The 12,812-nt window shown below is 36.2% G+C and overlaps 1 protein-coding gene across 2 annotated transcripts in view; it reads left to right on the forward strand.

The window, feature by feature from the left end:
- Positions 1 to 12,812, forward strand: part of UPF2 (UPF2 regulator of nonsense mediated mRNA decay) — a 107,028-nt gene that overhangs the window by 20,540 nt on the left and 73,676 nt on the right. For both annotated transcript variants that reach the window (XM_028114686.2, XM_028114688.2), the window contains exon 5: positions 5,461 to 5,658. In XM_028114686.2, the coding sequence (XP_027970487.1) occupies positions 5,461 to 5,658 (198 nt within the window). The remainder of the gene's footprint in view (positions 1 to 5,460; positions 5,659 to 12,812) is intronic.

A 12,812-nucleotide genomic window follows, 5' to 3' on the forward strand; every position in this document is an offset into this window, starting at 1 on the left:
CAATCCTGTTTACTTAAAAATTTTAGGAGTAAAGTATTTGTAAGGTATCCTTTTATAATACAAGAAGATATTTTGTATTTTACATCTCAATAAGAAACACCTATTGTATAGTGTGAGTGAGTTTATTTTATTATATTTGTATATAATCATGTATATAATTCCTCCTAATTTTTATATCCCTTCATCAGTGAACCTCAAACTTTTTGGTTTTTTAAAAGAAGCTCCACTGGGCGCCTGGGTGGCTCAGTTGGTTAAGCGACTGCCTTCGGCTCAGGTCATGATCCTGGAGTCCCGGGATTGAGTCCCGCATCGGGCTCCCTGCCCAGCAGGGAGTCTGCTTCTCCCTCTGACCCTCTTCCCTCTTGTGCTCTCTCTCTATCTCATTCTCTCTCTCAAATAAATAAATAAATCTTTAAAAAAAAAAAAAAAGAAGAAGCTCCACTGTAGAATTTGTGTTTGTTTTAATCTGGCAGGTTTCTTGAACATTTTCAGTATATTTATTATATTTTAGAACTAAAATCTTTGATACTGTTTAACATTGATTTGGTATTATTTCTACTGAAATTTAAGGTAGTCTTTCTTTTAATGGTAAATGACTTGAAAAGTATTTTTAGGCATTTTCCAGAGATAATAGGTCAACATAAAATTCTGTCATCATTTTTAAAAGATATTTTCACCAGGTATAGAATTTTAGGGTGACATTTTTTTCTTTATACTTTTTTTTACATATGGTATATTTTTCCTCTGCTTGCTTTAAAATTCCTTAATTTTGATGTGGCTTGGTGTGGTTTTTCTCTGTGTTTCTGGTGCTTGGGTTCATTGGACTTCCTGAATCTTTGAGTTTATAATTTTTGTCAAACTTGGAAAATCTTGAGTCTTGTTTCTTCAAATATATTTTCTATTACTCTTCTATCTTCTATTACTCTTCTGCTATGGAGATTTAATTATAACTATGTTAGGTGGTTTGAAGTTGTCCTTTTTATTCTTTAATACTTTTTTCTTTGTTTTGTATTGGATAGTTTCTACTGCTGTATTTTCAAATTCACTAGTCTTTTCTTTTACTGTGTCTAATATACTATTAATCTTTTTTAAAAGATTTATTTATTTTAGAGAGAAAGCACAAACAGGAGGGACAGAGAGGGAGAGAGAATCTCAAGCCGACTCTGTGCTGATCACAGAGCCTGTCGTGGTGCTTGATCTCAGAACCCTGAAATCATGACCCGAGCTGAAACCAAGAGTCCAATGGTCAACTGACTGCGCCACCCAGGCGCCCCTATATTATTAATATTATATAGAAATGTAATTTTTATCTCTCGAAGCTGGCTTTATTTTCCATGGTCTCAAACATGCTTCGTCTATCTCCTAGTTTGTTGAGTACGTGAAATATAGTTAGAATATCTGTTTTAATATCTTTGTCTACTAATTTTATGATGTATGTCATTTCTGCATTTTTTTTTTAAGATTTTATTTATTTATTTGACAGACGGAGCACAAGCAGGGGGAGTGGGAGAGGGAGAAGCAGGCCTCCTGCAGAGCAGGGAGCCCGATGCGGGGCTCGATCCCAGGACTCTGGGATCATGACCTGAGCCAGGCATCCCTTCTGCAGTGGTTTTACTTGATTAAGTAATTGATCTCCTCTACAGCTCTTGTATTTTTTTCTACTTTTTGCATTTTTCATCATGTTTAAATTGGATAACTGCTGGATAGTTTTGTATTCTTAGAAACATTGACCTTAATTCTGGGACACAATTAAGCTACTTGGAAACAGTTTTATCCTTTTCAGGTTGGCTTTGTTAGGTGGGATCAGACCAGCCTTTAGTCTAAGGGCTAATTTTCCCTATTATGGAAGGAATATCCTTCTGTACTCCCCTGATTTCCCATGAATTGGAAGATTCAGTGTAGTTATTTTCCCAGTCTCAACTAGTTCCCTTACACATAGGGGCTGATCAGTGTTCTGCTGAACATTCAGGGGGAGCTCTCTGCTGATCTCTAAGGTCTGTTCCTGTGCTTTTTCCTCTCTGGTACTCTGTCCTGCACTATCTAGCCACATGGGCTAGAGTCTTTCCCACACTCTCAGCTTCTGTCGTTCTCGTCTCACACAGACTGCTGGGGTCTGCTTCACTTCTCCCTTACTTGGCTGTAGCCTGGAAAATCTATCAGGCAATAAGCTAGAGCAGTTAATTGTAGGGCTCAGGTTTTTTGTTTCTTGTCTCTAGGGATCAGTTTCCTGTGCTATCTGATGTTGTGTTCAGAAACTCATATATATTGTTTGCCTGTTTTTTTTAGTTGTTTTGGGTCACTGGTACCTCATCTTGGCCTGAAGAGGCCGAAACTTTTACGTGATCAGAATATTTGTTCCTGCCATGCTGCAATGAGATCATATTATATATACTATTCTGCAGCTACTCTTTTTTTTACATTTTATTTTTATTTTTTATTTTTTAAGTTTTTATTTAAATTCCAGTCAGTTAACATACAGTGTAATATTAGTTTCAGGTGTACAGTATAGTGATTCAACACTTCCATAGGGTATATGCATTTTAAGTTTAAATATATAAAGTTAAATATTCTTCCAAAGAAATTTACATGCCACTAGCTATGTGAGAACGAGTGTTTTCTTAACGTTCTTACTGTATTGTAGTTCTTGATTTTTATCTTCTGAGGTTGAGCATCTTTTCTTTAAGTTTATTGGCTATTTTATTTATATATGTGTGTGTGTATATATATGTATATATACACACACACATATATATGTTTCTCTCTGACATACTGGTTTGAATCCTTTACCCCTGCCTCTTCTTTTTTTTTTTTTTTTAAAGATTTTTATTTATTTGACACAGAGAGAGAGAGCGAGCGCATAAGCAGGGGGAACAGGCAGAGGGAGAAGCAGGCTTCCCTCTGAGCAGAGAGCCTGATGTGGGGCTCGATCCCAGGACCCTGGGATCATGACCTGAGACGAAGGCAGACGTTAACCGACTGAGCCACCCAGGTGCCCCTGCCTCTTTTTAATCAAATATTTATCTGTTTTTAATTGAATTATGAAAGCATTTTGCGTATTAAAGAAATTATTCTTTGTTATATGCATTGAAAATAGTTTCCCATGATTATCTGCTGCTTTTTGACTTTGTAGCATTTTTTTTGCTTCTCAGAAGTTGATTTTTTTCACAATTTATAATTACTGTGCAAATACATTTTTCATATATGTAAAATGTTCATGCACATTACAGAGTAGAAAGTGAAAGTCTCCTATCTTACGCATTCCATTTTCCAAGCTATCCATGGTTAACAGTTTGATACGAATCTGTCCAGACTTTTTAGTACAAAATATATATGTAAAATATATAATCAGATATTGATACATAGCTTTATTGTTAATTTAATGTTATTTTGTATTAACTTTTCTCTTTCAATAACATTTTTGAGAAATTACTGAGTTCAGGTAGATATGCTTCATTCTTTTAGTATGTGAGTAATATTACGGAGTGTATAAATGTAGTTTGTCAGCCCTTATTGGTAGATATTTAGATTCTGTTCAGTTTTGCTCTGTTACAAACGGTGCTATGGCAAATATCCTTGTAAATCTTACTTCACATTTTCTTTTATTTCTTTGGTATAGATTCCTAGAAGGAATCTTGCAGGATCAAAGATTATACTTATTTTAAATATTGATAGATACTGGGACGCCTGGGTGGCTCAGACGGTTAAGCGCCTGCCTTCAGCTTAGGTCATGATCCCAGGGTCTGGGATCGAGCCCCATGTCGGGCTCTCTGCTCAGAGGGGAGCCTGCTTCTCCATCTCCTTCTGCCCGCCGCTCTCCCTGCTTGTGCTCTTTCTCTGTCAAATGAGTAAATAAAATGTTAAAAATAAAATAAAATAAATATTGATACTGACAGATGACATCTCCTTAATGCTGTATTAATTTATACTCTAGATAAGATATGAGATTGCTTACTTCCCTGTGGTCTTATCAACATTTGCTGATACCCATCTTTTAAACATAATCTAGCATGTCGAAGTGATAAATGTTGTTTTATTTAACATTATCCTTATTAGTATTGAGGTTAAGATTCTTTTTATATGATCTTTTACTTACCTGTTCAGAGGCTTTATCCATTTTTCTATTGGGATTTTGGTCTTTGGTTGTAGGGCTCTTTATATTATGAATATTAATTTCTTTGTATGAATATTGCCAGTTATCGTCTTCTAGTTTGTCCTTTGGTTTTGTTTATATTTTTCATTACACAAGTGTTATAATTTTTCAGTCTTTTCTCTTACAGTATATGGGTTTAGTGTCCTGTGTTTAAATATATTTGCTGTAAGGCATATAAGGAGTGTCCTAGGGAGCCCCAGTGTTCTGTTGTTTTTGCTTTTGTTTTTGCTCTTGGTTTTGTTTTTCCTATGAAATGAATCATTTTCTTATGGTTATTTTTAATCTACGTGATCATTCTCCTACTTACAATTCTAGTTAGGAGAGAAGCACAGTGAGAATAGATAAATTCATGAGTGACCTCATGATCATGAAGTTGGATATTAATTTTACTCTTCTAAGAATTTATAGTTGTATGTAAAGGGTAGACTGTGTGTATGTGCATGCACATGTGCAAATATATGCATGGTTTTCTGCCTTCTACTGAAATATCTTTATATTTCTTTGTGTTTCCTTCCGTTCTTTTCCATTTATTTATCACTTGACCATTTATAGCAACCCGCCTTATACCACGGATTATACCAAAAGGAGGGATGCTTCTTAATTAAAAGTTTATGATTTACTTCTGGGGCACCTGACTGGCGCAGTTGACAGACCATGTGACTTTTTTTTTTTTTTTTTTTGAGAGAGGGAAAGAAAATGCGTGCATGTGTGCACACATGAGGCGGGGGTGGGGATATGGGGGGAGGGGCAGAAGCAGAGGGAGAAGCAGACTCCCCACTGAGCAGGGAGCCCAACTTAGGCCTTGATCCCAGGACCTTGGGATCATGACCTGAGCCGAAGGCAGATCCTTAAGTGACTGAGCCACCCAGGCACCCCAGAGAGCATGTGACTCTCGATCTCAGGATTGTGCGTTCGAACCCCATGTTGGGTGCAGAGATTGCTTAAAAAAAAATCTTAAATTTTTTTTGGTTTACTTGTGAAAATAATTGTGATATAAGTGGTACAGAGGGTTGGGAGTGAAAAAAATGCTTTATGGGAGATGTGGATGTTTTAGGAATGGCCAGGCTTATGTATTTCTTACATAAGAGAAAAAACATCTTTCTCATAAGCTGTCCTCTAGTCTGTCCTTATTTGATGTTCAAAATGATTACATAAACAATCCAGAGTGTTTGTTGATTAAAGAAGCTTCTATTAATTGAAACACTCAAGATTCATCAGTTGTCAAATTGAAAATATAAAATATCTTTTTATGTGGTTTTGCATACTACACCTGAAATGGTTTTAATTCCCTCTGGCTTGTTTTATTGTAGAGCATGGGCCTGGAATTGATATCTTTACACCTGGTAAACCTGGAGAATATGACTTGGAAGGTGGTATATGGGAAGATGAAGATGCTCGGAATTTTTATGAGAACCTCATTGATTTGAAAGCTTTTGTTCCAGCCATCTTGTTTAAAGATAACGAGAAAAGTTGTCAGAATAAAGATTCCAACAAAGATGATTCCAAAGGTAAATTCTAGAGGATAAATTTTTACATTAAGTGCTATAAAAATTAGTTTCAAAATAGTATTTGTAAAAGTATTTTTTTAGTTACTAGTTTTGCAGTATGAACTTTGAGTCATTAGGTTAAATGGAATGGAGCATGAAAGAGTGATAAATGACATACTTTCAACAGTGCCATAATTTGAAAATGTTTGTTTATCATGTAATGAATTCATGTGAGGTCTTGGTAAGATCTGAAATGCTCCCAGTTGGATTGTTAGGAAAAGTGTTGGTTCTGTAGTGCAGTGTAGATATCCCTAGCTCTTTGTGAGAGAGAGTTGATTTAGAGAAATCACAGGCTCTGAGATCATTAACGTAGTGGGAAGTCCTGAATGCCAGTCACACCATGTTCTCTAAAGGGAATTCTGCCAAATGGTAGAGATGAGGGGAGATGGAAGGGAACGGTGGCAGGGATTTGAAGAGATAGATAATTTTTTTTTAATGTTCTTTTGTATTCTGATATATATATTAGGGAACTCATGTAAAAAAATAATAGTAGTTTGTATTTAATAATCACTTCATGCCAATCATCATTTTAGTACTTTATAAGTAAAATATTTTTAATTGTCATAACCCTGTGAGGCACAGCTACTGTTGTCCCTGTTTTCAGATGAGGAAACTGGCACAAAGGGGTTGAGTAACTATCCAGAATTAAGTAACGTACACAGCTAGTAAGTGGTGGATCTGAAATTTCAGCCTCGTTAATGAATGACTTGGGCCCTAAATTTCTGTATTACACTGCTTTTTGAGTTATGTTAGGATTAGTAATTTATGTATCTTACACTAAAATTAGAAAGTCATATTCTTTGCTTTTGATATACAAATATCAATATCAACACATACTTCTAAAACATTCCATCACTCCTGTACCCATTAAGCAGTTTCTCTCCATTCTTCCCTTCCTCTAGCCCCTGGCAAATACCAATTTGCATTTTGTGTCTATGGATTTATCTGTTTTTAGTGTTTCATATAATTGGGGTCACACAACATATGATCTTTTGTGTTTTACTTCTTTTACTTAGCATCATGTTTTGGAGGTACATCACATTGTGCATTTGTCAGTACTCCATTCCTATTTATGGTTGAATTATATTTCATTTTGTGTGTGTATCACAAATTGTTTTTCTATTTATCCATCAGTGGACTTTTGAGCTGTTTCCACATTTTGGCTACTGTCAATACTATAAATAGTGCTGCTATGAATATGTACTTACCCGAGTCTCTGTTTTCAATTTGTTGAGTATACACCTAGGAATTGCAGGGTTATGTGGTAATTGTTTTGTTTTTTTAATTTTTATTTTTTTAATTGAAGTATTGTTGACATTAGTTTCAGGTGTACAACATTGTGATTAGACAGTTCTATATGTTGTATAGTGCTCACCACTATAAGTGTAGTTACCATCCGTCACCATACAAAGTTATTATAATAACTACTGAATGGGAGAAGATACTTGCAAATGATATATCTGATAAGGGGTTAATATCCAAAATATATAAAGAACTCCTACAACTCAACACCAAAAAAACAAATAATTTGATTAAAAAATGGGCAGAGGATCTGAATATATGTTTTTCTGAAGAAGACATAGAGATAGCCAGTAGACCATGAAAAGATGCTCAACACCACTACTCATCAAGGAAATGCAAATCAAAACCACAGTGAGATATCACCTCCCACCAGTCTGAATCACTAGTATCAAAAAGACAAATCACAGTTGTTGGTGAGGATATGGCGAAAAGGGAATCTTCATTATTATTGGTGGGAATGTAAATTGGTACTACACATAGAAAACAGTATGGAATTTTCTCAAAAAATTACAATCCACTAATTCCACTACTGGGTATTTACCCAAGGAAAACAAAAACAGTAATTTGAAAGGATATATGCACCCCTCTGTTATTGCAGCACTATTTACAGTAGCCGGAATGTGGAAGCAAATTAAGCGCCTGTTGATATATGTGAATGGATAAAGAAGATATGGCATATATATAAAATGATATGTTACTCAGTCATAAGAAAGAATAAAATCTTGGGCGCCTGGTGGCTCAGTCGGTTAAGCATCTGCCTTCTGCTCAGGTCATGATCTCAGGGTCCTTAAATTAAGTTTTAGGTTCACAGCAAAATTAAGCTGAAAGAACACAGTTCTCATATGCTCAGTCCCTCCACACATGCACAGCATCCTTCACTGTCAACATCCCCACCACAGTGGTGCATGTGTAACAGGTAACATACGTAGTAACATATTATCACCCAAACACCAAAAGTTTTTAACTGAAAGTTTTTTTTTTTTAATATATAATGTATTATTTGTTTCAGAGGTACAGGTCTGTGATTCATTAGTCTTACACAATTCACAGCGCTCACCATAGCACATACCCTCCCCAGTGTCCATCCACCCCATCCCTCCCACCCAGCAACCCTCAGTTTGTTTCCCGAGATTAAGAGTCTCTTATGGTTTGTCTCCCTCTCTGGTTTCGTCTTGTTTCATTTTTCCCTCCCTTCCCCTATGATCCTCTGTCTTGTTTCTCAAATTCCTCATATCAGCGAGATCATATGATACTTGTCTTAAAGTTTTTCTCTAAAGGATCAGTTTTTTTCTCTTTTTTCATATATAACATATATATTAAATGGGATAAGGTGGTGCTGAATACTAATTGAAAGAAGAATAATAAAACAATTTCTTTATAACATTCTTCGGAATCTAAGTTAAAGTATATTGAACATGAAAATTAGGCTATTTTTTAAAATTTTATTTTTATTTAAGTTCAGTTAACATATAATGTATTATTGGTTTCAGAGGTAGAGGTCAGTGATCATCAGTCTTATGTAATACCCAGTGCTCATTACATTACGTGCCCTCCTTAATGCCTATCACCCAGTTACCCCATTCCCCCACCAGCAACCCTCTGTTTGTTTCCTATGCTTAAGAGTCTCTTATGGTTTGTCTCCCTCTCTGATTTCATCTTGTTTTATTTTTTCCTCTCTTCCCCTGTGATCCTCTGTTTTGTTTCTTAAATTCCACATATCAGTGAGATCATATGATACATGTCTTTCTCTGATTGACTTATTTCGCTTAGCATAACACCCTCTAGTTCCATCCATGTCGTTGCAAATGGCAAGATTTCTTTTTTTTTTTGATGGCTGAGTAGTATTCCAATAATTAGGCTATTTTTGTGAACATGATAGTTGAGGTCATCCTATGGTGAGAACACCTTACAAGGACCCTTGTGGCACCATAAAGATAGAAAAACCTCTTGGTTAATCTCAAAGATGTCCTTACCTTAAGGTAAATTTTACTTTATATTTTATGGAGAGTAGTGTTGAAATACTTGAAATATTTCAGGAAGTATAAGGAAAATACATATAAAATGCTCATTTTAGATACCTACTGCTCAGTTTTGTCAGTTAAAAGTTTTTCAGAAGGCATCTCCTCATATATATACAATTGAAGCCCTGAGGAGTAGTTTCTAAAACATTAGTTACTTCAATATTTCTTTCTGCCACGGTCTAGGTTTTTCATAGCATCACTCAAGTTGACTTACTTGAAGGGTTCTAATACTTGTTTTTCTTTGAGGTAGTGGGTTTAGGGTCTCAACCTCTCTTGTGAGATTATGTACTGAGGGACATGGGCGAGATAAATATGAGCAAGTCTGTGGACTTCTAGTCACATTAGTGGGGAGCAGCCAGGGCCTCAAAGAATTAGAATATGAAGGAGAGTAGGAGTGGGGCCATAGGAAAAGTACAAAGAACTGTGGCAGTTAAGACAGTGGGGCCAGGGGCACCTAGGTGGCTCAGTTGGTTAAGCTTCTGACTCTTGAGTCAGGTCATGATCTCGGGGTTGTAAGATAGAGCCCTGCACATGGGGCTCCGTGCTTGGAGGGGAGTCAGCTTGGGATTCTCTCTGTTCCTCTCCCTTGCCCTCCTACCCTCCAAATGTGCACATGTGTGCGCGCACTGTCTCAAATCTTAAAAAAAAAAAAAAAAAATAGACCATGGGGTCAGTAACCATGGTTGGAGATAGATAAAACTCTGGAAGAAATGGACCTTTGTGACAGACTTTTTGAAGCTTGACTTGGATTCTGACAAGAGATACTGGGGTGAACCTTCCAAGTAGAGCAAATGGCATGAAAAAAAAGACATAGAAGCTGGAAATTATCTAGTATATTTGGAGAGGAAGTAAGGATCAAATAATTCATTTTACCTTTTTAGATGTAATAAATTAGGAGGGTAGTGATAAATTGGTTTGGACTATCTTGCTACAGACCATGAATACCATTTATTTGAAGTTTAAATAGCATAGATGTGATGATACACAGCTTTTTGTTACTCTGTTTTGTTACTTTCTGTTAAAGGTTACTCTGTCAGTGGTATATAGGATAAATTAGAAATATGGTGTGGACCAGCAGGTCTCTGTTTTAGTAATGTAAGAGAGCAATCACAGGAACAGTAATAAGAAAGAAGAGAAGGGGAGATATGGTCTTACATATAGAAATGTATCCAAGAATGAATAGATCAAATTTGGTGACTGACTAAGCAGTTGAACATATTAAAAGAAAGAAAATGCCATTTTATTTGGTAGAGGTATTCTGTGGATAAAAAATTATAGGACGGTTTCTACTAGTAACTGGCTTGAACTTGAGGCATCTCTCTTTGCCTTTCATTCTTACCAGTATGATGGAAATTAATCTTCCCAAACTGCACCACCCCTGAAATCACCTCAAACCATTAACTTAAATATCTCTGTCCTTCACTGTACTTTCTTAGGTTCCCTCACTGCCCCTCTTCTGCCTCTTTTGAGACCTCTAGTCTCTTGCTTGGCTCCCTCAATTTATTTTTTTATTTTTTCTATTTTTTAAAATTTTTATTTATTTTTATTTTTTTGGCCTTCCAGTAGTCTCCACCTGCCTTCACTTACCTTCTTTTCTAGATTGCGTGCTGGTATACATCTTTAATATTTCTCTTACACATTCTTTCTCCTTTTGTCTTTCATTCATACATGCCTGTCAAGTTCAGCCCTGGATGAACTCAGTCATCCGCCATATTGGTTTCTGTATCCAAACTCTTGAGCTCTCCTAGAGATGATCAGTTAGATAGTTTGATAACTTGATAAATTCATGGTCACCAACCTCAACCAGGTTCTCAACACTGCATGGAAACTTGACAGCAGTTGACTCCATAACACATTTTCATTCTTTGTCTGGTTTTTGTTCTGCTTCCCTCTTTAGCAGAAGATGATGTGCAATATAATACTTAATAGAGAAGATGGAAGCCATTAGATAGAACTCCCTTAACAGTGTGCCCCTTCTGATTTATAAGTCTTCCTCTCTTAGGGCTTATAGAATTTTTCTTCCCTGGGTGATAAGGTGAAATTTTACACCTTCTCTATAAGGCCAGTCCATCATCTTGCTCTGAATCTTGTTTCCCTCTTTCTACAGAACCCTATTGCAATTCATTATCCCTTTTTGATCTCTTTGGTATTGAACTCTCTCTCTCCCTCCCTCTGTCTACTGGATCCTTAATCTCAGTATTCAAACATATTCTCATTAAAAAAAAAAAAACAGATCAAAACAAATTGTGAATACTCTGAAACCTCCTGGGCCTCCCATCCCTTGTCAGCTACTGTCCTAATCTCTTTTTTATGTAGTCCTCTTGAAACATGCCAGTTGTTCACTTTCTTACTTCCTTATTAGTCTACTCCAATCTGGCTCCAGCCTCATCTCTACCCTGAAACTGTTTTTGCCAAAATTACCAATCACCTTCATGTTGCTGTATCTCATGGGCAGTTTCCAGTCTCTGTCTCATTTGATCTCTTAAACCATTCGACACAGTTTACTATTTCCCTTGTGGAGCATTTCTATTCCATGGCTTCTAAACCTTCCTATCTTCTCTGCTTATCTTCAGCTTCCACTTTGATTTGGCCTTTTAAATGTCAGAGTTTTTCAGGGTCAGATAGAAGAGGAAAGAACAGTCACTGTAGTAATTAAGTCTAGTTAATTCAACCTTTTACTTGTATCTCAGATTGATTTTGTCCTTACTGCTACTATTCTAATCTAAGGTACTGTCATCTCTTAACCTGGGCCACTGTGTGATACTTCCTCCCTGGCTGCCCTGGATTTGCTCTTGCTGCCTTCTATACATTCTAAAAAATTAATTTTACTCTCCTATCTTTTAATGGCTTTGCATTTATTTGGAATATAATGTAAACTTGTTAACATTGTCTCTTGGACCCTGCATAGTTTGGCTTAGGTCTTCCTCTCCAATATCTGATACCACATTACCCTTACTTTTTTCTCCTTTTCAGCGTGTGCAACAGGCCAGTGCTCTTGCTTCATGGCCTTCCCTCATTGTGTTTTCTGCTTGGAATCCTCTCCTCACCATACCCCTCTGACTCCCTTGTGTATATTAATTTAATTTTCTTGGATAGATTGTACATTTCTTGAGAGCAACAGCCACATTTTAAGCTTTTTGTGAATGTTCAACAGCTTAGCATAGTTTTGAATACACAGTAGTCGGTCAGTAAATATTGGTTTTTTGATAGACATCAGAGAATACTGGGGAGTGAGTGTATGCTCCATATGGGCAGGGGTTTTTGTCTGGTACAAAGTTGTATCCTTGTTGTTTAGAACAGTAGTTAGCATGTGGTAAGAATTTAAGTCTTAGTTGAATGGAAGGGTGAATGAATGAGAAAATTGTCTTCAATAGAGGCAGCAAAACCAGTCCATATGAGAGCTTTGATTCTTCCAAATATGGGATGGCGTAATGTATCAGTAAAACATTTCTGCTTTGAATGCAGAAATTATGAGATTAGAGATTGTAAGAGATGAGGCTGAAAAATACGATTTCAGTTGACACCCTAAGTCTACCACTCTTTTAAGCATAAAGTCTTGAACTCAGGTTTTTTTGTTTTTTTATTTATGAAAATTTTCAAACACAAAGGTAAGGGTAATACAGTGAACTGGCAATTACCTGTCAGCAACAATGATCAACATTATGGCAATATTGTTGAAATTGGGTTTAGTTCCTCTTTTTTTTATCCTTTCTGTTGAGACTTATTACCAACTCCTGGCCATTTTCTTTGTTTTGTTGCATTTTTTTATTTATTTCCTGTAACCCCTGACAT

The sequence above is a fragment of the Eumetopias jubatus genome, unplaced genomic scaffold (assembly GCF_037043125.1).
Source record: "Eumetopias jubatus isolate StellerSeaLion01/CBP00866 unplaced genomic scaffold, mEumJub1_p1.0 scaffold_8, whole genome shotgun sequence".
In the NCBI taxonomy this organism is placed as follows: Eukaryota; Metazoa; Chordata; class Mammalia; order Carnivora; family Otariidae; genus Eumetopias; species Eumetopias jubatus.